This window comes from Strongylocentrotus purpuratus, unplaced genomic scaffold (assembly GCF_000002235.5).
Source record: "Strongylocentrotus purpuratus isolate Spur 01 unplaced genomic scaffold, Spur_5.0 spur5_scaffold_2, whole genome shotgun sequence".
Classification (NCBI taxonomy): domain Eukaryota; kingdom Metazoa; phylum Echinodermata; class Echinoidea; order Camarodonta; family Strongylocentrotidae; genus Strongylocentrotus; species Strongylocentrotus purpuratus.
In genome coordinates, this window is record NW_022145605.1 from 11,325,896 (window position 1) to 11,352,364 (window position 26,469).

General features: G+C 37.8%; 3 protein-coding genes across 3 annotated transcripts; 1 reads left to right on the plus strand and 2 right to left on the minus strand.

Moving 5' to 3' along the window:
* Positions 1-182: 182 nt before the first annotated feature.
* On the minus strand, positions 183-16,261 carry LOC582478 (N-lysine methyltransferase setd6). Its single transcript, XM_782426.5, has 9 exons — positions 16,093-16,261; positions 9,423-9,573; positions 8,422-8,569; positions 7,013-7,141; positions 5,473-5,713; positions 3,261-3,359; positions 2,762-2,938; positions 1,739-1,820; positions 183-1,062 (listed from the first exon to the last, which is right to left on the minus strand). Exons 1-9 carry the CDS (start codon positions 16,237-16,239, stop codon positions 836-838), a joined length of 1,401 nt encoding a protein of 466 aa, XP_787519.5. The 5' UTR covers positions 16,240-16,261; the 3' UTR covers positions 183-835.
* A 106-nt stretch (positions 16,262-16,367) lies between these two features.
* Positions 16,368-18,945, plus strand: LOC115926660. The gene is made up of 3 exons (XM_030991647.1): positions 16,368-16,980; positions 17,757-17,990; positions 18,479-18,945. The coding sequence occupies exons 1-3, from the start codon at positions 16,676-16,678 to the stop codon at positions 18,642-18,644; spliced, it is 705 nt and encodes a 234-aa protein (XP_030847507.1). The 5' UTR covers positions 16,368-16,675; the 3' UTR covers positions 18,645-18,945.
* An 877-nt stretch (positions 18,946-19,822) lies between these two features.
* LOC115926661 lies at positions 19,823-23,554 on the minus strand. The gene is made up of 4 exons (XM_030991648.1): positions 23,285-23,554; positions 21,953-22,124; positions 21,439-21,584; positions 19,823-20,970 (listed from the first exon to the last, which is right to left on the minus strand). Exons 1-4 carry the CDS (start codon positions 23,292-23,294, stop codon positions 20,792-20,794), a joined length of 507 nt encoding a protein of 168 aa, XP_030847508.1. The 5' UTR covers positions 23,295-23,554; the 3' UTR covers positions 19,823-20,791.
* Positions 23,555-26,469: the final 2,915 nt, after the last annotated feature.

The window sequence follows — 26,469 nt, forward strand, 5'->3', positions numbered from 1 at the left end:
TTACTCTTTACCCAAACTGTCATTTCCTCTATCTCTGAACTTACTGCACCCTTTCCACCCTTTAATTTATCTCTATTCCAGTACACATACAAAAATGACAACACACTATTTTATCAAGGAAATTGATTTAATATAAACCACATAACATAGAACTAATTCTACTTGGGGGGGGGGGGTGGGAATCCAAGTGCAGACGAGTGTTGTTGTTTTTTTAAACGACATACGGTACATGAAATTATTCAACACAGATTTCTTTGGCGCTCTCTCTCTTTTTCTCTCAAAATGCAAATTTGAAACCCATAGATTCAAATAACTGCTGGAATTTTCAACACTGAGCTTATTTACATTCTAAAACTTAACAGAGGTAGATGTATTAATTTATAAAAATGTAAAGTTTGAAGACAAAATTATTTCTAAGAAATGAACTTAAAACCTTAAAAACACGTACTGAGATTATCAAGTATCAAAGAAAGAACTGTGCCGGTAATGGTTGCTGGAGGTAAAGCCAGGGTTACATATATAAATGTACATAGGGACATTATATCATAATGCAAAATATATGGAATACACATTTGGAACAGCATATCATCCATATTGTCAGCAGAAGGTGTGTTAACTTACTTGTCCCTCTCTTGCAGAGAGTATGAACCGTTATGATACACTAGTAAGAACAGGAACTCTATCCTAAGCACCAGTACTGTGCAATTTCCTGTGAAAAGATTGAATATTTTGAAAATCCCTGACTTCTCCTTTACTGGCAAAAGATAACTCATTTTCCCTGATTTCCAGGATACCTAGGAACCAACCCTTTAATCTTGGAGGATGGGCTTTTCATTCACCAGGTGATCCTACAGAAATCAACCAATCTTTCCAAGATCTTTCTCTGCCCCATCCTAACATAAAGAGAATAACGTGCCCTGTGACTCAGTTTGGCTAGTTCCTCTGGTACTGATGATTCTGCGTCAGTATCCTTCGGGTGAAGATCGTTGAAGTTTTTCAAGGTTCGGTTTGCTGCACCTGCTAATAATCCCCTCCACGACTCGGGCAAGTTGCAAAGTTCACCTGCAAATGAAACATACAGAGAAAAATGTTACTGACCTAGAGAAAAATCTGAGAAGAAATCTGGGGGGGAGTTGCACCTCCATTTTGTTCTGAAGATCATCCATTTATTTGAAAATGTTTTTTGACAAAATGGCATATAGCACAACTTGCCTGCAAGAGTGTGGTAAAGAGAAAATTGTTACTGATAGTGATACTGATAGTGATACAGACAACCCTCAACAGAAGTCATGGGAAGAGCTGTACATTTTCAAGGGCCAACATTCCTAGTTAGTACCCAAGATCATCCATTTGATAATAATGTAATAATTATACCTTGCAGTAACGACTTCCTTGCTTTTTCAGCTATCAGCTGTCGTATTTGCCTACAACTCTAGCAGTGCAAAAGCACGCATAATAAAATGAACATTTTCACAAGTCACAAGTTTTAAAAATATTACAACCCATGAAAGTTGCATTCCAATGCACATGGAAACGACTCTGCAAGGTGAACTTCAGCAAGGCCTAATATCTGAAATAGGACTACCTGGCAATGAATGGCCACAACCATGAATATCACTAACTAACTAACGAAACAAGTGCAAGGGCTATTTTCACTATCAAAATATAACCTAAATGTAGCACTACATGGACAACACATTTAGAATTGTTTTTGGAGAAATCCAGGAAAAGTTTTTACCATTTGTGAAGGATTCCTCCTCAGGGCTGGGACAGTCGTCTGGTCCAAGATTATCATAGGTCTCCTTATCAAGGGTGATAACCTATACAAGATGTGTGTGAGAGAGAGAGACAGAAGAACAGAGAAAGATAGAGGGAGGGAGAAACAGAGAAAGATAGAGGAAGGGAGAGAGACAGAGAGTGAGAAAGACAGACAGACATAGACGGAGAAAGATAGAGGGAGGGAGAGAGACAGAAAAGGGACAGATGGACAGAAAAAAGATAGAGGGGGAAAGGGGGCGAGAGAGAATTTCATTTTAAAAGAATTTAGATGAAAAGTCATATATTGCACATTCCTGATTCTTTATTTCTCAATACGTTTCAAAGCAAATCAGCTTTCCTCCATTCTACTCATTCTACTATACGAGTCTGATATAAAATGCATTATGGGTGGTAGTTCATCAGCAAACTTACTTGAAAATGACTTTCTTTCACTCTGAGGAGGACAAGTTCGAGAGTATTATCTGTTTGGAGCCAAAAGAGCATTAACTCTGTGTCAAAGTATATGATTCTATGCACAATGCCCTATGCTCAATAATGAGTTAAAGTTAAAAAGTTAAAGTTAAAGTTAAATACAGATCTTATAGCAAGAGCGAGTATTATCATAATAAACAGTAAACAGAAAGGGACATAATTTTGTGTTTGAGAGTTTTGTTTAACTTAACTAGTGGTTTAAGGGGAGTGTAGCCTGATGAGACTATGTGTCTTTCCTATGGCCTGACTCTGGGGAAAATCGGGTATAATACAACTACAATCTGTTTCACGAATGCTAACCATGTAAAGATTAAGTCGCAGACTACCGCTAATTAAGTCCATACGTTTACGTTGAATTTTCCAAAAGAAGACGTAGATGTCGCTAACCAGTATTTTCCAAGCTACACTCCCTTTAAGTAATGAAAGTGACGCAATGTAGAATTCAGCTGTATTTTAGCCTTTTCAGGTCAAGGTTAGACAAAGAGTACTTTCAAGAGTTATTGAGACTCACCTTGAGTGCCATAAATACTTCATCCTCTGCCAAAACTCCATCCATGCCAATCACAAACCCTCCATCGTCTGACACTGCCTCTAACTCTTTCAAGAACTTCCATCTCTCGTCCATAGTAGCACTGAATGCTTCGTGTGTCCGTGCTTCTTCTAGAAGATATCTGTGTGGAATATCCACCTATGTTGCATGAGGAAAAGAAATAAGATGTAGAAATATATATTGTAGCATTAGAAAAGGAAAACGGAATAAGGAACTGTATTTTGTATGTCTTATTTATTGTTCTTTTTATTAGAGGTGGTTGAATTATGGTAAAAGTGTAAAGTAATTTATGAGTTTTCCCCATTCTTTTTATTTCCATATAGATAAATAATGACAATGCCAACAAAAACAGATTACTTGTGAAATACTTCAAAATATAAGAATCAGTTGAAGACTTTGAAAAAAGTGAAAAAGTGATGTAGCACCTAAAGAAGTATTGGAAAATCTTTGAAAAACATACTGTATCATAGATGTTCTCCGGGTACTCCTCAGCAAAGCCATACATGTGAAGAAGCTGCCAATTTGCTATTTCTCCATAGGTGTTGAAAACTTCACTTCCCTATTGCATAGAGAGAGATAGAGAGTGAGAGAGAGAGAGGTAAAGAGAGGGGGAGAGATAGAGAGAGTGGGAAATAGAGAGAGGAGAGATAGAGAGGGGGAAGAAAGAGAGGGGAAAGAGAAAGAGAGAAAGAGGAGAGATAGAGGGGGAAAGAGAGAGAGGAGGAGAGATAGAGAGGGGGAAGAAAGAGAGGGGAAAGAGAAAGAGAGAAAGAGGAGAGATAGAGAGGGGGAAAGAGAGAGGGAGGAGGAGAGATAGAGAGGGGGAAGAAAGAGAGGGGAAAGAGAAAGAGAGAAAGAGGAGAGAGTGGAAAAGAGAGAGGGGAGGAGAGATAGAGAGGGGGAAGAAAGAGAGGGGAAAGAGAAAGAGAGAGAAGGAGAAAGAGGGGGGAAAGAGAGAGATGAGATTATGTGAACAGCAAGACCTGACAGTCCAGACTGATGATGTAAAAGTAAATTCTACTTAACTGGTTGATTTTCTCTTTTCCTCCAGTTTAAAGAAAAGAAAAGTTGGCTAAGCTGTTCCTTTGATGTACATAGGCTGAGTGAATATATCCCACAAACTATCTTACATATTTGATTCTTTATTTTTTCCTGATCTATTTGAAGCACTGTTGGTTTTGAAAACAACCACTTCATTGAACATTAAATCTAGATTAAAATTTGTTATTGAAATTTAAAAGATTACACTCACTTCAAAGCTCATTCCCATCACACTTACAAACTTATATTATAGGTAAACACCAACACTTGCACATAGTACAATTCAACCTATGAAGATTGAACCAAACCAAACTAAATATAATGGTTTCATTAGCAGTTCCGTAAAATAAACATTTAATGTTGTTTTGGGGGTTTGTTTTGTGTGGTGCAAATAATTTTGTAATTTCAAACTGACAATAAGAGGTTTATGGACAAGCTTTCACATAAACTTCATTATCAGTTAGATCAAGATGCCTTTTTGTAAATATTATGTTTTGGTATATAATTCTTTATCTTTTTATTTAGTGTAAAATACCAAAGCTTTGTATTTAATCACAGAACATATTTTAGCCTATATGTAGAATAGCTTGTAGCTCGGTTAGCTCAATAGTATAGTATTAATGACTGCTTTGAGAGAAATAGTTGTTTTATTACGCTCAAGGGAAGGTTAGAATTGTGCTATTCCCCGAGGCTTGCCGAGGGGAATAGCCCAATTGTAACCTTCCCGAGAGCGTATGAAAACAACTATTTCTCGAATATTAAAGCAGTCATTAATACTTTTATATGCCGAAAAAAAATAGACTAAAAAATAAAAAATAAAAAATAATTTACATTTTTGTCGAAGACGGGATTCGAACTCTTGCGTACAACAAGAGGTGTATCGAAAACCAACGCTTAGACCACTCGGCTATCGCGCGCCGTTAACATGCTTGGCAGTTTTCTCCAATATATACATTAAAATGGATTGAAAACGGCTCCGCGTGAGGGATGCTTCGCAAAAGCTCCATGAAACGGACCCTTCTTTTACTTTTGCAATGCATATTGGCACGAACTTAGATCAAGATCTATCGGCAGATGTTGTTTTTTTGTTTTTGAGAGTTAATTTTCGTCTTCATGTCAACAATGCAAGATAAAATTGTCGGTAAGATCTATCGAGATTCAATTGTATTGAAATTGCCGACCAATTTTTCGCACACGTATGGTATCCTCCATCGCTCAAACCATTTTTTAACATGTAAACCTATGGGGTAACCATGGAGACTGACCTATTTTTTTAATAACCATGGTTATTAAAAATATTGAAATGTTTTAAGCATGGTTACCGGGAATTTTACAGGAACAGTTGAAGTTTATGAATGCAATTCGACCAATCAGATGGCTGGATTTCTTAAGTGAGGTATATAATTATTCATATTTATTCATTACATTCTCATTCACTGTTGTGATACTTTTGTATGTTAGTGGTACCAGACACGATTAGCATTTAATGTTATTTTCTGGTCCCATTTATCCTTTCAATGTAAACATTCACATTTGATTTTTATATTGATGTACTTTTTGTTTGGATAATAAAACTTCACACTCAACTCAGATTAATTATTTTATAAACAACAAGTTTCTGATGAGCTCACCTTCTTGATGTCTTCTGTAGCCACCATCCTCAGACTCTCCTTACCAAACTTGAGTTGGGCGTTGTTCTTAGCGATGTGATTCAGGGCATCAGCCAGGGGAACCATCATGGGTGGATGAGTTTCTTCATCATCGTCATCACTGTCATCGTCATCCTCATCATAGTCGGGCGATTCGGTGAAGCTGTAGGCCATGATGAATGATACTGTGCGCTTGTAGAGATCGAGATTATGTTTCTCCTCACTGTATTACGACAACAACCAATACAAATCGTATTTTAGGCTAAGGAATATGAAATCTCAGTTTGTCATTCTTCTCCAGTTCTTTTTCAAGCTAACCCTGAATTCAAGAAATGATGGAACATATGTATAAAATCTCTCACAAACCCTTGCACAGCATTTACAAGACTAAAAACATAAGATCTCTGGCAGTTTAATTAAATACAGATCTATTCGTCTTTAACCCTACTTTCTTTGTCTACTACCTAGCATTAAATCTGTGAAACATTGAGTAGTCTACAACTGTAACTGAAAGTACAATGAAATGTTGTTTTATATATATATATATATATATATATATATATAAATATATCAAAACTTGTTTCTACACTCTAAACATGGTCACTGGTAACACACAATACCCAAGTGAAATGCCTTTCCAGATTTTTTTTAAATGAATTCCAAGACATTCAAAGAATCTTCTGACCTGTTAAAGCCTACATAACAAACTTACTATCTTTTCTGTACAGAGAATTTATATTCATTCAAGTTCAATAGACCAACGCGTCCAACTGTACTTAAAGAGCATGAACACAAACAGGCACTCAAGACACAAGAGAGCTTAAAGTCTACATCAAGACCCCCACAAATTTGAAATTTTAGCATAACATTTATGTATACAGACCCTAATAATTTCAGTCTGAGCCTCCTACAAAAAGAGTTTAAAGGGATAGTTGAATTCTTGTTTAAGACCCCAAATGCCTTTAAACTCAAAGTACATGGTTATTGCTCTTATTTTTATTTACGACATTTCTAGTGCCCTTTAAGAACCTAGAATTGCTATGAAGGTAACTTTAGACCCCAAAACGTGTGAAATTTAAATTAAATATGATCATACCAATTCAGCTCCACTTTCAAATATATGGTGACCATTAATTGATTAATAAATTAATAATTACAATACACAGGCCGGCTGGTTGTGCGTATTATTTATAACCAACACAAAGCTAATATTGGCATTGGCTGAAATAAAAGGTATAAGGCGATTTTTCTTTTTTCAACAGCTGGTTCAAAAGTACTGAATATTTGTGGGGCCCCACAAATATTAGATATGGTTATATTTATAGATATTCCAGTCATCTCTGAACCAATTTTGATCAAACAAAGCTGATTTTGTCAATTAAATTGTATATTCTTTCAAATTTGGCACTCAGTTTTTCATTATCTCACAAAAAATTATTTTGTGTAGCGCCCTCTTCAACAAACTCAACTATCCCTTTAATAGTGTGGATAAAAAGCTGCTGCAGTTGATCCATATGATTACCTGAATAAATCTGCATTTTTCTTGATGAACGGCAGAGCTACATCATGGTAGTCCCGATCAATGTTCCTCAGATCTCTTTGCACTGCTTCAGCAATCCCTGTCCCCCTCAATTCAGGCTGCATGTAATTACTGCTTGTTATTCGGTGTGATACCCAATACAGAGGGAATGGGTGGAAAGTAAAAGAGAGAGAGAGAGAGAGAGAGAGAGAGAGAGAGGGAGAGAGAGAGGGGAAGAGTATAAGAAGGAGATAAAGAGCAAAAGAAGGAGATAAAGAGCAAATGAAGGAGATAAAGAGATAAAGAGGGAAGGAGAGAGAGTTACATTTCATTGGCAAGTACATTAACCCTTTGGCCACTGAAAAGCCTACAACTGCCCGCAACTTTTGACGCACTGCAACAGCAAAAGTAATAGTTTTGAGCGATTAAATTACAAATGCTCTATCTTTCAATACTTTCCATTCAGAATCGGCATTTAAAAGGATGGGTTATCATGGAGAGTTTTTCATTACACTGAAAAAACACATAAGTTTTACTCAGCAGCGTGATCTATTCAATCAAATGACTGCATGTGTGCTACTGCGAGCCTCAGTGCATAATAATTCTATTACACAGGCTGAATATTTCACAAAGTTACTGGGAATGAATCTGATGATTCTAGGCAGGGCTTGACACCAACAAGTGCCCCAAATACATGGCACCTGAAATATAAGTCCAGACCTCCAAAATTTCAGGTTCATGCATCCAGACCCTAAAAATTAAAAATCGAAACCCCCTACAAAAACAAAAGTTAGTGTGGAGCATTATTTATTTATTTATTTATTTATTTCTAATCTTTTGTCAGGGTAGCCCATTCACCAATAAGTAGTGGTCTTCCATGGGGCTCTGAATAAACATGAACATATTTACATCAAAAAAGCATAACGTTTATACAGAACAGTTAAAATAAAATTCCATAGTACATTTAGAAAAATATGACATAGCAATAATAGATATGGCAAAAATCATAATTATTATTATTATTATTGTTATTGTTATTATTATTATTATTATGAGTCTGGGGGGGGGGGGTGTTTCACAAAGACTAACATTGACTTTAAGTTGGACTTAACTATGGCAGGCATTTTATGCCACTGGTTGCTCTCACCTTTGGTCTCTCAATTATGATCTTTAGATAATAATTTTTCCTTCAATAATGAACTATCCAAAAATGTAAATTTTGTAGATATGTGACCATGATTTGTACGTCTCTTGAGAGACCAATGCCAGCAAGTAAATGGTGACAGAAAACAGTGGCATGAACGGCCTGCCATAGTTAAGTCCAACTCAAAGTCAATCTTAGTCTTTGTGATCCACTCCCCTAGGTAGGTTTCCATTATGCCTTTTCAAAGGTAGACTCTGTCTGTGTTTACCTGTCCCAGAACATTGGTTGATCAAGCTCGCTGTAGTCTGGGAAGAGATCGAGGTAAGGCCGCCACCTTGAGCTACGGTTGGTGTGTTCATACATCACAGCTAAGATGAGGGGCACCCATCCACTCTCTGTCTCCAAACTATCTTCATCTGTGGACAGAAAAAGCATTTGAACATTTTTTCGCTCCACAAATAGCATGAGATGATTCCCAATATCAATGAAAATTAGTGCCTATTACTACATTGCCAGATTTTTTTTTAATGAGTAAAACATAATGTCCCAAATTCACAAAGGAGGTTTAAATTTGACCCATGGTTAAAATCTTCAAGTTCATTTACATAACCCATGGTCTAAAACTAGCGCAACACAGTCAGAGGTCCAATGTGAAACGCGCACCAGGCAAGGCACGCTTATTTTGCGATAATTTTTAAACCATGGGTTATGTAAATGAAGGTTTAAACCATGGGTTAAGTTAAACTTCCTTTGTGGATTCAGGCCAATGACTACTTTTCTCATTTTATTCAAATTACCACCAGTCCATCACTATTTGCAGAAATGTGCATGTGTGTAATTCGATCTTTACAGACGTGTATCAATCAGATATGATTACGAGGCCCAGGCCTGCATAAAATGATGGACTTAGTTGAGCCAGGTTAACCACTTGACTCCGGACCATGTACAATTGTACATGTATGTGTTCTCGCTCTCGTATGCCTGTGCGTACTACGTACATGAACGTGCTTAGTGCATTGTACTTTCAAGACCGTAGCACTGCAAAATGCCTAGCCCTACTGTGTAATTAGCACTGCAATGACCTTATACAGGTCTTGAACAGTAGTTGGCGCTCTTCCAAAAAAAAAATCTGGCAGTGATGTTTCAGTCCCACTTAATGATGCTAGTGCGAGTAGCACAAAGGGGTATGAACGCATATTGAGCCAATAGCAGTCAAGTGGTCAACTCCAGTCACTTTTCAAGAACACGGGCCAATCTCTCCAAACATACCTTCCTCAAGGCGCTGGGCCACGACTGGACTACAGGTGGCTGGATGGAGTAGGACTGACCTGGGAACTGTGAAGAGGGTCTCTCCCTTACTGATATCATCTAGGGCTATCATACCACACTGAGCACAGGATCCTGATCGCCTTACTGTTACCTATTACCAAGAAGCAACAGATAATATCATAATAATAATTATAATCTGGATTTATATAGCGCTTAATATGGAATACTGTCTCTAAGCACTTTAGAATTTCCATTTTCGGTTTAACTTAATAAAATTTGGAGTGGACTTTAAAGATTATTATTATTATCATTATTATTTACAGATATTATCCCAGTCATCAAATTCATACATGATACATGCACAATGTGCACCATCTCCACTCCCTGGGGAGAATTCCTCCAATATAGTCACAGTGAGGGCATATGGCAATGACTTATGCACAGGCATTCGTCATCCTACCAGATCCCCATTTCTCTTCTGTGCATGGAGTGGAAAATGTAGATTAATGCCATGCCAAAGGACAGTAGTGCCATGGCGGGATTGAACCCACGACCTTTGTATTTGCTCAAACCACTCGGTTCCGACACCTGCAAATCAAACGGGCTGGGAAAAAAATGGTATAGGGTTTAACTATCCTCCTTCCCCCACCCCCTATTTTTCCCCTAGTTATATCCCACGTTACCATGGATATCAAGCGCGCGCACGCGCGCGTACGTGTAGTCACTATGAATATGACTGACAAAGAAAGCGGACAAAATATACAGTTCCTCAGGTAGACGTAACAGACGTAGAGCACGTGTATCTTGGCTTTGTTGCTGACACTTTGCTCTGTTATTCATCTTTTTAGCTTCAAATAATCAAAGCGATATGTAATTTGCCACAAGTTAATAGTGGTACCATGAGAGGAATGTGTTAAAAAAACGAGGAAACTGAGGAATTAACGGACTGTTTCAACTTTTGTTTTGAGCCATGTGGTAAGAATCTTATCTTCAGCCCCACTAACTCAATATTTTGTTGTAACTCGTGTGTAATGTGTGCAAAGTAGTGGATCTGTGACTCTACTCTGGGCTTTGTGTATGCAGCTATTGTATTTATACTTCAACCTCTACTTCACCTCTACTTCTACTTCTACCATCAACCTGTTACAACTATGGCTGACAAAACAAGATCGGCTAGGGAGAAGAAGGAAACTGCCTCTCTCATTCAGGCAGTCATGACCGATATACTTCATGATGAGAAATTTATGCAGCTAGTCTCAGCACATGTTGACTCAAGTCTAGCTAAATTTCAAAAACAGATTGATGAGCAAGCGGCCATGATTCTACATCTTCAGGATGCTTCCACCGAGAGGGAGAGAAAGCTCGAGGAGTCAATAGGAAGGCAGGAGGCAAGGATCCTTGACCTTGAGCTTTCTGAAGAAAGAAATAGAAAAGAAATTAAGCTGCTGAAGGAAAGCCATGATGGCACGGGTCAACGATTCAGTCTGCTGAGAAGGGATGTGAACTCCCAAGAGCAATACAGTAGGAGAAACTCTCTCAGATTTTTTGGTATCCCCGAGGTTGAAGGGGTGCCTTCAGAGGATGTAATAGTTGATCTGGTGAACACCTCCCTTGGCATTCACCTCCAGAAGGGGGACATAGACCATATTCAACGGGTGAATTCCGCTATTAAGCCTGGTCCAAAGGGTCCAAGCACCATAATTGTCAAGTTCCCGTCGTTCAAGAAGAGGAACGAGGTCCTCGGGAGTCGACGCAAGCTCGCTGGTACGAGAAAATCCATCCAGGAGGACCTCACGCGCGATAACGCCAAGCTCCTCAAGATGACCCGTGACCATCAACGGGTGAAAGCTGCTTGGACACGGGATGGTCGAGTCATCGCCTTGTTGCCAGCAACCGATGGCAAAGAAATGAAGAAAACCATCTTTTCTGAAGCGGACTTGGCCAGGCTCTAAATTCAACCTTTGTCTATAAATAACTTGATAGCTCTTGCCACATGATATTTAAAACATCTCTTTTTATTTACTACACTATTGGTACTGTTGTTGTTTTGTTTTTTTCTTCATATGAATTGTCTTTTTACTTATCTGCGCAATGTATCCTGTGCGCAGTTATATATATGTTTTCCATTCTGTTCTTTTTTGTCTTCCTTTCCCTGTTTATACCTTCCTTTTTCCTCTCCAACTTGCTGTCTCATATTCTATATGTCTCAAGTGTTTATCTTTCTAGTTGTATTTAAGTTAGCTAGCCGTTTCCTTATGTCTATGTTATCAGTACTCGTGTTTATCCTGTCACCTATCTTGACCGATCATGGCTCAAATAGATGACCATAATATTTGCAATTTTCTTGAAGCTAGCTTGAGTGATATCAGTGACAGCATTGAAAATATTTCTTTAAGATGTAATTATTCTACAGAACAACAGTTCTTTGAGTCAGTTAAAAATGCCACAGATAAAGAGCTTTCCCTTCTTCATTTTAATATCCGCAGCATGAGTAGAAATTTTGAACATTTGACATCATTTGTGAACAAAATCAGCTCAGGCTTAACTGCCATTGGTGTCACTGAAACTTGGTTCACCAATGAAAATGATGCAAATTTGTTTGTTATTCCAGGTTATAACTTGTTAAGCAATAGTAGAGTAGACAGACGTGGTGGTGGTGTTGCCCTTTATGTTCCGTCTGGGCTCGATTATCGAGTATGTCACGAGCTTAATGTTATGACTGAAAATCTAGAAGCTTTATTTGTTGAAGTCTTTATTTCTGGTAAAAATAATATCGTAATTGGAGTCGTGTACAGACCTCCCAATGGTATTTTGAACATTTTTTTGGACGAAATGCAGAGAGTTTTGGAAAGCCAGTCACTTAACGGTAAATCCTTATTTTTGGTTGGAGATTATAATATAAACCTTTTACAGCACAATGTTGATGCTCATGTTGATGATTTCCTGAATTTGATGTTGTCGTTTTCTTTGTTGCCCTTGATAACAAAACCAACAAGAGTAACTGAATCCTCTGCTACTCTAATTGACAATATCTTTAGTAACTTACAACCTTTTCCCTTATCTACTATTGTTGTGTCGGACTTGTCTGACCATTTTCCTGTGTATACTGTAATTCCTTTGGGAAAAAAACGTGTAGTCACCCATAAGAACATTTATGTTAGAAGAAACACCCCAGAAAATATTAATCAGTTTAGAGAGGCGTTATTGGCGACAAACTGGAGTGATGTTCTTTTGAATCAGTGTGATGAGAGTGCCTTCGATATTTTCATGAATAGGTTTTTATTGTTGTATGATGCTAATATTCCAGTAGTAAAGAGTAAAAACAACCGTAGAAGAACTCCACGTATGCCGTGGGTCACCAATGCTATGCTGAAATCAATAAATAAGAAAAATGAGCTGTTTTATAAGTATAAGAAAGCAGGGACGGTAGCTCTAAAAAGGAAATATTCCGTTTACAGAAATACTCTGACTTCTGTGCTGCGTGCAGCCAAAAAACAATACTATTTAGCACAGTTTAAAGCAACTTACAATAATATCAAGGGCACGTGGAAGGTGATAAGAAATGTATTTCAAAAAGCATCTAAAGTAACAAGTATAATACAAATGAATATAGATGACCAAATGGTTGAAGATAAAAATATTATAGTGGAAAAGTTTAATGAATATTTTTGTAATATTGGTCCGAATCTGAAAAAAAAATATTCCTAACAGTCAAACTGATTTTCATGATTACTTAGTAGAACCTAACATGCAAAGTTTATTTCTGGTGCCCACAAATGAAGAAGAATTGCTTGGTATTGTTAGAGCCCTCAAGAATAAGAAAAGTCCTGGGTATGATCATATTGGGAACGAACTTATTAAGCAAGTTATTGTCGGTATCCTTCAACCACTAGTTCATATTTTTAATTTGTCTATGTCAAGCGGAGTTGTACCGATAAACATGAAGATCGCAAAAGTTGTACCAATTTTTAAAAAAGGTGACTCTCAATTACTGACAAATTATCGTCCGATTTCTTTGTTAACCTGTTTTTCAAAAATTCTGGAAAAAATTATTTATGTAAGAACTATAACATTTTTAAACAAAACATGTGTCTTCAGTAATTATCAGTTTGGTTTTCGGGAGAAGCATACAACAACACATGCAATCTTACACCTTATAGATAAACTTGCTTCTGCCTTAGATAGTCGCTTACACACCATTGGTACATTTTTAGACTTTTCCAAGGCCTTTGATACTGTAGACCATGAAATTCTCTTAAGTAAATTATGTCATTATGGTGTCAGGGGAGTCGCCTTGGATTGGTTTAGAAGTTATCTAACTGATAGAAAGCAATATGTGTCCTTAAATGGAATTGACTCTAGTCCCCAAAAAGTAACATGTGGTGTTCCCCAGGGATCCATTTTGGGACCACTTTTATTCATTTTGTATATTAATGATTTTCAACGCTCATCAAGTGTATTATCATTCATATTTTTTGCTGATGACTCAAGTGTATTTTTTTCTCATAGATGTCCACAAACATTGTTGAAAACTGTTAATGAAGAGTTTCGAAAAGTAATGAAGTGGATTAATGCTAATAAGTTATCCTTGAATCTTCAGAAAACTAATTATATACTGTTCAGTAATTCAGTTAATATTTTGCCAGGGGAAGTGGCATTCAATAATAACCCAATTGAGAGAGTAACTTCAACGAAATTTCTTGGAATATACATAGACGAGAAACTGAATTGGAAAACTCATGTGGACAAATTAAGTAAAGTGGTGTCAAAAAATACTGGTGTTATTTATAAGTTGAGATCATGTATACCTCAAGAGGTATTGTTCATTTTGTACTCTACTCTTATTTTATCATATATCAATTATGGTATGTTGGCATGGGGCAAATCATCCAAAACTCAAATCCACAGGCTTTTTGTTGTGCAGAAGCGGGTTATTAGAATAATTTGTAAAGCAAATTATCGTGCACATACAAATCTACTTTATTATGAAAACAGTATTCTAAAACTAGAAGATCTCTATTCAATGCAACTTGGAATGCTCATGTTTAGCATTCACTCTGGAGACCTCCCTCCTGCCCTTGCTCAAATCTTTAGAAGAAATAACCAAATTCACAGCTATAATACTAGACAGGCTTCTGCTCTCCATTTACCATATGCAAGGACAACCTTCACTTTGAATACACTAATGTCCACTGGCCCCAGGTTCTGGAATTCACTTGATACTACCATAACAAATGCTTCAAGTATCTCAGTTTTTAAACGTAGACTTAAGTCATATTTTCTTGACAAGTATGTCGATGACACATGAATGTGTTATCAAGCTTTATTGTTAGTGTACTGTAGCATATTTAACTCTACTCTTGATCTTTTTTTCGTTAATTCTTGACTTTGACATATAACCCCCTTTATCCCTTTTCTTTTTTCTTCTTCTTTCTCATCTGTACATACTACATATACCATATATTCCTACTTGACCTCTGCACTCAGAGAGCAATAACTCATTGATGTCTCGACTTGGTGTCGGCTTGGGTTTGTCCATATTAGATCATATTAGATGCAACGTTGGGTAGTTGTTCTCTGAGAGTATTTTGTAAATAGTTTTATATATTCCATATTTGTTGTTGTATTCATAAATAAGTTATCTTTGTCACATCATATGAGGGGGCCTTAACTTAACAAGCTGTGCTTCAACCAAGGTCTCCTCGTCTTCCTTTGTTCTACATTGTACTGTTATGATTATACTCTATTATATTTTGTCACATGTGTTTTCTGGAAGACAAATAAACTTGAAACTTGAAACTTGAAACTTGAAACTAGACAAAGGAACATCCCTTCACTGCTATTATGTAAAAATGTGTAGAACAGGTGTCACATGCATATTCACTTTTTACATAATAGCAGTGAAGGGATGTTCCTTTGTCTACCTGAGGAACTGTATATTTTGTCCGCTTTCTTTGTCCATTATATTCACAGTGAGTACGCTCCCTCGAGTGCGTTGTAGGCTATGCGTAGCTAATAATGTACGCTCCACCATGATCCCCAGCGCAGCGTACGCGTAGCTTAGCTCTAGCTAACTAGCTAGAGCGGGGTATTATTAGAAAGCAAATTTTTATTTTACTTTTGCCTTGGATTTAGGCCTGTTTTGACTTTGGGATTTTATAATGAAGCCAGGAATTTCAGCTGTCTGATGTAGACTCGTCTCTAGACCCTCTAGAGTCTATAGATTTTATTTTTAAACAAGGCAATGAATCACGTGGACTTTTGGGTAAGCCTGCATAACATAACTCTAGATCTAGATCGAACTCTCGTAGACTCTAACTAAACTTTTGATTGTTCATTGTTGTTGCATTTGTGTCGCTATTTTATAAAACAAATAACGCACTTGACATGACCTGGCCCTGTTGTGCGAAACGTAAATGCAGTGTAGACTCTAGACTACGCTCGGTTTCTTCAGCATGTTCAGATGGTGCGCTCTTTGAACTCGCCGCAAGCGGCTCATTCAAAGAGCGGCACCAATCTAAAAAAACGTCGCGTGTACTGCATTCACGGCTATTGCACGCTGGGACGTGCGTTATTTGTATGATAGTCCATGCCATGGACGCTGGAGCGCTAAGCTAACTAAGCTGTGCAGAGCGAATGGTTTCATATTTTCACGATAATGCCAACAAACCTTAGAATTCTGAATGATCCCTTCCTGTTCACACCATGATAAGAACATCTGACAGTCCGTGCTTTGTTTCTTTAAAAGACATTCTTCTCCAGAAGGTGAAATACCTGTCCCCGATTCCTCACATGGTCTTTTCATGGGCGCTGCCATTTTTAATGTTATTATTTGGAGAGCTAGAGCTAGCTAGCGCCATCTCCGCTGGCCCATGGCGCGAGGCAAAAACTTGTATGAATAGAAAAGTTCGTAGAAAAATTAAAGACCTTGACCGGAGCGTAAACAACCATACATCCACAGACGGCTAATGAAACACAAAATACAAATACAAGAAAGAAAAAATTAAATACCCTTTCATTACTGAGAAAAATGAAAATTACAGTACAACTGCCGCCCCCTCCCAAATTCGCCTCGGTCAAGAGCCCCCGCGCCGCACGGACTTGGGTGACGTCATTTCGTGTAGACTCGAATTGTTTGCTATAATTCTTCGCCGCGCGATGTTCGAGATCTACATTGATTTTGCGTACCGTGAATCCTTTCTGCTTTTTATCGATTGAAGTTTGAGAAGTTTTGAGAAGTCTTTCTAAAGAGAATGGCTACCCCAGTCGTCAGGGCAGATGCACAAGATGATTTAGTTATGGAATTTGAGTGTGAGGAGGATGGCAGTTGCGGGGAAAGCGGTGAAAATGACAGTGCCAGTGGTAGTAGTGACAGTCCGGACAGTACTGGCAGCAGCAGTGATACCGACAGCGATGCAAGTGATGCAGACGCCGGAGAACACGGGCGTATCGTCGAGTGGGAGTATGAGCCTTTACCTCGTGGTGAACCTGGGCAAAATGTTGGCGATGCTGGAAGGGCCAACAACGCAAATCGGCTTCATGAAAATGTCGAGGATTGGTAATTAAGACTTATAAGCTTATTGAATTTCTTGTGCATTCTAAATATTTATTCCCCCCCCCCAAAATTGAAATCAAATACCGTAGATCTCTAGACTCGGTCATAAATGGCATGTCTAATTCTAAAGTTAACTTGTTAAAATGATTCTCTAGATCTAGGTCTGCGCACCTAAAATTCGACCTCGATTTCATTACACAGTAAGATATTATTTTTAGAATCATCATTGTTATTCCGTTCTTCATATTCTAATGATTACTGAAACAAAAAAACTCGACAAATTATTCACAAGAACAATTTTTTTTAACGAATTTCAGACGGGCTCGTCATTTTGTGTAGCAAAACTGAAAAGTGCCCATGTCTGCGCACTCACTATTTTGCACGCAATTCAATCAAGCACAGTGAAGTTTCATACTGGTCAGGGACAACCCCCTGTTCAGACTTTTCTTTTTTGACAATGATTGAAATTTTCAGGGTGGCAAATGAAACTTGCTAAAACTCATTTTTAATCTTCCCAATTATTTTCACAAATTTTGGTATCTAAAATCTAAATGAATTGTTGAGGTTAAGATTGAAAATTGGTGTCAGTTTGATGTTTTGTTCTATAAATATCGCGCATTTACGTGGGTGCGCAGACATAGGCACTGCCTTGGGCACTCTTACCATACTACGACTACGAGAACGATGTCATTTTTATATTTATCAGGAAGCTGTAATAAAATATTTATAAAATTATAGTAGGTGTATTGATTTTTGTTTGAATCTTTCTGTATTTCAAGGTGTACATGTGGAAGATGTCGTGTGCCTCCATCTTTCAATGAAGGTGATTGTGTCTGTTGTCAGGAAATTGCAGAGGTCAAGGCAGAGGCTGATCGACAGGGTTCAAGTTGTCTGGTGGATTCTGAGGAGTTTGAGCCGGCCATCCTAAATGCGACAACATTGTACATCGGATGGATGGAGTACACAGATAGGTGGCGCCGAGCAGCCAAAGCATTTGGGGACAGGAACAATGAGTAAGTTATGTTTCTCCTTTTCATCATTTTGGCAAGGGCAAAAAAATAAATGGATTGATTTTGAAAGTTTATTGGGTGAAACTTTTCAAAACGAATTGAGTCACTGCAAGATGAATTACTAGTTTTGACCAAAATTCTTGCCTGGTGACCACTGGTGTACTAGCTGCCTTATCTGCAGGTGCTTCGGGGCACTTTTTCAGGAAATGTATACAAATAGGCAAGAATGACCACCGGTTTGTGAGTTTTAGCATGTTACCCCCCCCCCCCCCCCCCCCCAATAATCTGTAGTTATGAAACACAAACTTTATATGCGATTTTGAATGTTGCCCCCCACCGCCCGACAAACAATGACTAACCCTTGGTCATTTTAGTTTTTTTTAATCATTTTTATTTTCCTGAATTAATTAATAAAGAATTAATATTTTGACATCAAATCATCTATCCTAAGAAAAATAATGAAATTTTTTTTATTGCTTTTTATTTTACAGAAAATACAGGTATGTGGCCTACAGGAAAGTCGTGAGATGGTGTTGGGGCTGGCTCGGGAAGGACATCAGGGTGCAACTGCCAGCATGTGTCCATGCCTCAATAATGGAAGCGTATCCTGATGGACGTGGTCAGTACAAAGGGACCATTCTGCGTCGGTTGAGATGAGGATGTAACATCAACTATTGTCTTGCGAACTTTGAATGACTGTCATCTTCTATGTGATTGTCAGCCATCTTCTGTACGTTATTTGTGATCATCGGCTTTCATCTTCATATTCATCACAAATACTATTGTTTGAACTTCTCATGATGGTATGGTTGCTATGAACTTTGATCTCGACATTTGATTCTAATTTCCAAGAGCTGATATTCGAACTTTTGCAAAACTGTGATCAAGCAACGATTTCTTATGAGGAAGAATGTTGAAATCTATATAAACAAGCAACAACAAAAAAAAACAAAAAAAACACAACATGCCTTGTTCCTTCTCTTTTGTTATACACCCTGCAATGTAATTTGTTTTAATAATTTGAGCATTTGATATACAGTCAACCTGCCGAGTCAGAAAAGGGGAGAGAAAGAGAAAATGAAATTGAAAGAGAAAACGAAATTGAGAGAACGAGAAATAACAGCATGGACACAACAAAGATAGACAGAGGAATAATGAGAGTAAGAGAAGGGAATTGCGGTTGACGAAATTTCAAATGTGTGATAAATGGTAAGCATCGTAATAAATCCAGGAAATCCTTTATTTTGCATCAAATCTATCCTCCCAAAAAGGATAAACCTTAACCCTATCTCCCACTCTGTCCCTCTTCCTCTCTCTTTCTCCTCTTCCACCCTCCACATTCCCATCTCTCTATCCCACTTCCTCTCTCTGTTTCCTCTTCCATATTTCCATCTCTCACTCTGTCCCTCCTCTCTTTCTCCTCCTCCACATTCCCATCTCTCACTCTGTCCCTCCTTCTCCTCTTCCACCCTCCACATTCCTATCTCTCACTCTGTCCCTCCTTCTCCTCTTCCTCCACATTCCCATCTCTCACTCTCTCCCTCTGCCTCTCTTTTCCTCCTCCACCCTCCACATTCCCATCTCTCACTCTTTCACAATCTCTCTTTCTCCTCTTCCATCCATCACATTCCCATCTCTCACTCTTTCACAATCTCTCTTTCTCCTCTTCCATCCATCACATTCACATCTCTCACTCTATCCCTATTGGTATCTATCTTTATCCCTCTTCTTCCTTCACATTCTCTATCTCACTCTCATTTTCACAGCAATTTCCATCTTTAAATTATGAAGCTTCCTACAAGACACCTATAATAGAAATAAACAAACAAGATTTGTGTTCCTTTAGATGAATTTTTGTTTACCTTTGCTCAAAATATTCTCAGAACATCCCATTGACGGTTTTTCCCTCCAATCATTTTCTTCTCTGTTTGTGCAATATATTTCAAAATGATGCACCATTGGAACAAAAACTTTGATGCAACATGTACATTACATTCATCCTTATTTTATGTAAAGTTTACAGGATAGATGACTATTTTTATTATATCTGCAAGGATGATTATTTTTCAATCTTTTATAACCAGGTTTTAGGACAAACAGGAAACCGCTGTTAGGAAAAAAAGTATGGATGCGATGAAGTATCATCACAATGTTTCCTCTTCTGTGATAATATGGCATGATCTTTAAAACTACTAACTTTGAAAATGAATAACACAATTCACCTCGGCAGAAAAGGGAAAAAATCAAAAACAAAAAATAAAGTCATATCTGGTGCAATACATCAAATGGTTCTTGAATAAGAACAGTTTAGATGGAAAAAAAAAATGCATTTTTTAATTTTTTATTTTTTGCAAATAAGAAGCAAAAAGCATTGGCCAAGATGAAGGACTGTGAGAAAAATCAGATTATATTTGGTGCCAAATTCATGATCAACAGTGATTTACTTAGTGTTTATGAAAATCTAGTGCATTCAGAAATTGTTTTTAATTGAACTAAAAATGTAAGTTTTACAAATTTAATAAGTATTTTACCTATTAAAACCAATGACTATTGATGTGTACCATGGACTTTGGCTTGTGTAAGTATGTACAAGCTTACAGACAAGTTTCTAGTGCTTTACACTCACATAGAATCGGAATCCACTACTCACTTGCATAGAGTACTTCCATGTTACTCTCCATAATTATACTGGCATAAACATAATTTAGGGTCTATGAAAAACATGTCTTGTACTGAAATAAAACAATCAGTGGTTAATGTTCAGGTAGCTGACACATTCATCATAGTTTCTATCACCAAAAGAACTAGTTTCTATCGCCAAAGCGATGATGTTGTTCAAAAGCTTGCACGGCTTCTCCATTGTCGGGGTGATGATGAGAGGCACTCCGTGCTGGTTGAGGCTGTAGCTCCTCCATGTTGTCTCTGATCTGCTCCCTGTTTTCCACCAGTTCTACGACAACTCTCATCAGGGCTTTCACATAACCTACAAGATAAAATCCAAAACTATACCTTGAAAATTCATCTATACGGTGTTAAAAAAATACATTTTGATAAGAGGAAAAAAGGAAAAGAGAAAAATAAGAACATAAGAAGAGAAAACTCTTTTTCTCACAAATATTGAATTACCTAATTTTACACACTATTTGTAGGTGGATGACCAATCAAATACCAATGGCATGCACATGTTCTTTGCTGAATAGGTAGTTCACTGACTTGGGGACTGACATATATGCCTGTTTCTGCTTGCTATTCAATATTACACATTTGCAGAAAGTAACCCAATACATGTTTATAATTATCAATTTAATCAACAGATTAAATTAAGGGCATATAGGCCACAAGAATCTACTAATTTGAATTCTATTGATCATGAAGTAATAAAAGATTTCTATATATAATTGAGCTCTTTTGTTGAATATTGATCTCATTCACTAGACATGTGGCTACTTACATGTGCCAGCTGTCAGCACTCTCTCCACTGTGTGGCCTTCTTCCTTCGAGCGTGGATACTTCAACCTGTACACTGGATTCCCTTCGGCATCAACAGCCTGGGCTCTATCACAATTTTCGTTCCAATGTAGGACAGCCAAATATAATCTGAAAAGAGTGAAGTTAAAAATAAAGGTCACATGAATAACATACTTGTGACAGTTGATTTTATCTTTTTGGTAATGTAATGTCTATCATCATAAACTCGTTACCTACTCTCCAATAAGTGAAGGCAAGAGTTAGTGTAAAAAGCATGTGTTACAAATAATTAAAAAAAAAAAAAAAAAAAAAAACCAACAAAATATGAAATAGAAAGAACCTGGCTATAACAAAAAGAAAATAATAACTTTAAAACATAAAACCAATAAAATCAAATTCAAAAGAAGAAGAAGAAGAAACAACACTGCCCTCTGTGACGTTCTTGTTAAATTTATATTAGGGGAGCATAATGTTGATGAATTAATTGCCTAATTTACCTGCACTTCATCCCTTGATATGAGTATACAAGCAACTTGGGGCAAAAGTGAAGGAGGATGTTGTGGAATGATTCAACCTTGCTGGTTTGGGCATGTGGGGACATCATCCCAATGTCGTTCATCAGTCTGGTCCTCAGCCATTCCTCTCGAAGCTTGTCGTACACCTTTGTACCTGTAATAAGATTGGGAATATAATATATGCGGTAAAGGTGAAGGAGAGTTCATTTAAATAGTTAGCAATCATGATCTCGGCATTTCCAAGCATCTCATCCCTTCGCCAAAACTATTTTTTCATTCCACAATGAATATTAATCATTTAGAAAATTGCACACAAAAAAATATGAATGTCATGATCAAAATTGAACTAAATTAAACTTGAATGTACATTATTAAAATAAATGTAAATATTTTGCTCGCATTTTGACAAACATCTTCAAAGTATTATTACACCGTATGCATATAAATAAGGATTTTACCCACATCCAAACAAAAAGAACAACTTGAGGCTAGTTTCATAGAAGAAAAAAAAAGCAAAGTTAATCATGTAGTCGGATAAAAAAAAAGAAGCAAAGTCAACAACAAATGACCGATGATTTTGTTTTAATAATCATCCCTGGCAACAACACTAGATCTAGACTCTAGACCATTTTGATTTGAATAAAAACAGTGTTTTCATCACGAGAAAGTATCAAGAAGAGGCACCCATGTGATTTCTGACATCAATTCAAAATAATTTAGTTCCTGGCTTCACTGTACTGCAGTGCACTGCCACTGGGCGGCACGAGTCCAAGGCCTAGATTCTACCAACTACCTAGTTTTCTTTTTCTTCTTTTTTAGGCCCAATTCTTCTTCAAAATCTCCATTTCATCTTCTTCTTATTTTTCATTGTTTACAGACTATATTCTAGACAATAAAACAATGTAGATCTAAATAATTCTTTGATTTAATGCTGGTAAACCATGCAAAAGGAAAGGCTATCTGTGCGATAAAAGCGAGCGAAACTTAGTTTTGTTCGAGAAATATTCCACGACCACCAGCATGACACGGCGCGGCAAATCAGGCCGGGCCGGCCGCGGCCCGAGTGCTCTCGCGAGGCTCAGCGATAGATTGCTGAAAGTTGTGCAATCGCAGACCGAGGCAGGCAGCCAGCAGCGCGGGCAAATGATTCGTTTCAATCTAATTTAGTGGAAATTTGGGGTTGATATTCCATATTACGTAGCGTGAAATTAATACAGATATAAAATGTCAACATTCTAATCGTAAAATGTCCAAATACAGCTTCGACATTGATATTTACAACAACAAAAAAAGAGAGAAGAAAACTTCACATACCGACCACCATGCGAAGAACCAGCTGCAATACCGAGTGGCCAAATAACCTACACGTTATGACGTCATCAGAAACGGGTAGAAACGGCCACCGGCTAGCGCAGCCGAAACTAAATCTCCGGGGTGCCCCTCTCAAATCCGTGAATCCTGGGGTTCGGATGCTAAATACTTCTTTCAGAGGCCGTGGAATCTCGAGAAGTTTGCATTTTCATATTCAGTAAATATTCACGAGTCCGTAGGTATATAATTTGTCTATATAATGCTCTGCTCCGGTCAAGGTCTTTAAGGGGCCTCGGCCTCGTCGCGTCACAAAGAGTTGATATCAATCGCAACTGTTGTGCAATTGCTGTCAATCATAAATATGTACTAAAACTTGCGATTGGTTGGAGGACTTACGATTGATTTGGATCAATCGTAACTCTTTATAAGACGGGGCCTTCTCCTCCCATTCTTCTTCTTTTCCTTCTTCTTCTACGTCTTCTAGCTCCTCCTCTTCATTCTTCTTTTCCTCCTCCTCCTCCTCATTCTTCTTTTTCTTCTTCTCCTCCTCTTCATTCTTCTTCTCCTTCTTCTCCTCCTCTTCATTCTTCTTCTCCTTCTTCTCCTCCTCTTCATTCTTCTTCTTCTTCTTCTCCTCCTCTTCATTCTTCTTCTTCTTCTTCTCCTCCTCTTCATTCTTCTTCTTCTTCTTCTCCTCCTCTTCATTCTTCTTCTTCTTCTTCTCCTCCTCTTCATTCTTCTTCTTCTTCTTGTTCTTGTTCTCCTTTTCCTCCTTCTTCTTCTAATAAATGCAACCGCCTATTAATTCTTAAGACTTTTCTGGACACTAATGGAGCTGTAAACCCCTGTAAACAACCCCCCCCCCCCCTCCCCCCTTCCACTTTTTGAAAAAGTATGTTAGAGAGATTTTTTTTTTTTTTTTAACATCAACCAAAGCCCCGGCCAAAAACAAAACAATTTTTTTTTCACCAATACAAAGTATCAACACTAAGATTACTAATCTTTAGCAAGTGTCTCATTTGATTGAAATATTGCTTCCGACCAGGAATAGCGTCATTAATCAAAAATATAGTGACCTGCCAGTGTCACAAATTAGGTACATGCTCATCTGACCATAATTAAATGCCTTAACCTAAAGAATGCGGAGCCGGAGGCAGAAGGGGTTCACGTACAGTGCCCCCCACTTTTTAGGTATCCCCAAACTTCCCCCTTTTAAATAGAAAAAGTGCCCCCTTTTACATCAGTGCCCCTTTTTATTTATGATGTTGTCCATTTTACATTCTTGGCTTTTACCACCTCTGATAATTAAGTGCCCCCTTCACCTATTTTAACTACCCGTATTCAAATCTGAGAGATGCTCATTTTACTTTATAGGGATCCGGTAACTCATTTTCTCAGATTCTGATACAAAATCCTGGATTTAGCTTATGATAATAATAAACAATTAGGTCAGTCAGGAACCCCATGATTATCAAGATATTTAGGATTGGAAATCGAAACCAAATTTTGCTTTTTCATAACACTACAGTCTATTGGGGAAAACGAGTATGGTAAAACCGTCACTCAAATATTTTTACTTTTTTAGCCACTTCTTGATCATTTTAAAACGCGATTTAAAAAAAAAAAAAATAGGGCTTCAATATTACACCATATCACAGACACTGATAACACGAAGGGCCGTGCATATCTGTATTGAAATATTTGTTTTTCAAACTTGCTAAGCTCCACCCCAAAAACCTCACCAGGAATTAGACAAAGGCAATGATGATGTATTGTACATAATGAGGCATGCAATTCAATTCTATTATGAACGAGTGCTAAGCTGGGGGAAATTACATACCATTGTCTATTCTAGAATGTTAGTTTAGTCTGACATTTCTTTTTTTTAATTTTATATATATATATATATATCTGGCTTTCCCGCCAAAATATTTGAATGAATTGTAAAAATTATGTGGATTGAGATTTTCATACTTTATTTGATTCATGGGGTTTATTGGATTCTCTGTTCTTGTCTCTTTCTGGCTCTCTTTCTTTCTCGTTCTCTCTCTCTCTTTCTCTCTCTCTCTCTCTCTCCCCCCTTCTCATTTGGACTGAAAAAGTATTAAATATGATTATATTTGATGGATAAAACAGAATTGCTCTCCTTCGTGTACTTCGTATAATACTTTACTTTGTTTACAAGTTCATTGTAAGGCCATTGTATCGATCAATTAAAAAAGAATAGCAAAAAATGTGTACTTTGAGCGACATAAAAATGGGTTATCATCATTCTTTTTTTATTTAAGTTTTTTTTTTTTAAATATATAACAAATCCCACCGACTTCAACCCCACACCCCCTCCCCCCCCCCCCCCCCCCCTTTAGCGACGCACCTGAATGTAGGGTGGTCTGAGCGGGTAGGCACAGGGCGTGGTTCTAAACTTACAGAGACACTTCGATGAAGACATCCTTATTTCATGATTGCGTGTGTTGAACTGCCCTGGGCTTTACAGCTTTAAACCTCCAGGGTTTATTTTGCATATATAGGTATTTATCAAATATCATAGGTAGCAAATAAAGGATGACTAACAGAGGAATGAAAACAAACAGATAGGAGAGGATGACCAAGCATAATGATGTGCACCAATCTATAATGATAATGATAACCGAGCCCGGCCAAAATATGGGGGGGGGGGGGGGGGGGGGGGGGGGGGGGCTCAATGATAACCGAGCCCTCAAAAAATATCGGGGGGCTCCGTGATGTTATCCAAGCCCCACAAAAAACAATTGGGGGGCTGATGATATCTGAGCCCCACCAAAATATGGGGGGGGGGGCGCTCAATGATATCAGAGTCCCGCCAAAATATTTGGGGGTTTCAATGATATCCGAGATCCACCAAATATATTTGGGGGGGGGGGGGGTCAATGATATGCGAGATCCGATGTCTGAGCCCCATGATAATGATATCTATAAGCCCCCCCCCCCGGTTCCTAAGCCTATGTACAGGTCAATGAAGTCTACTTTTTGAAACTTAAAGGGATTGGGTAACTTTGTCTCAAAGGTTCTGAAACAAAATCCTGGAATGATAGTTAGCACTAGTTCTGACCGGAAAACGACCCAAATATCGGATTATGGCAAGCTGCCCCAGGGCCTTGTCCTATATACGGATCAGGGAAAAAAATACTTTAAAAATTTCGGAGGCTACT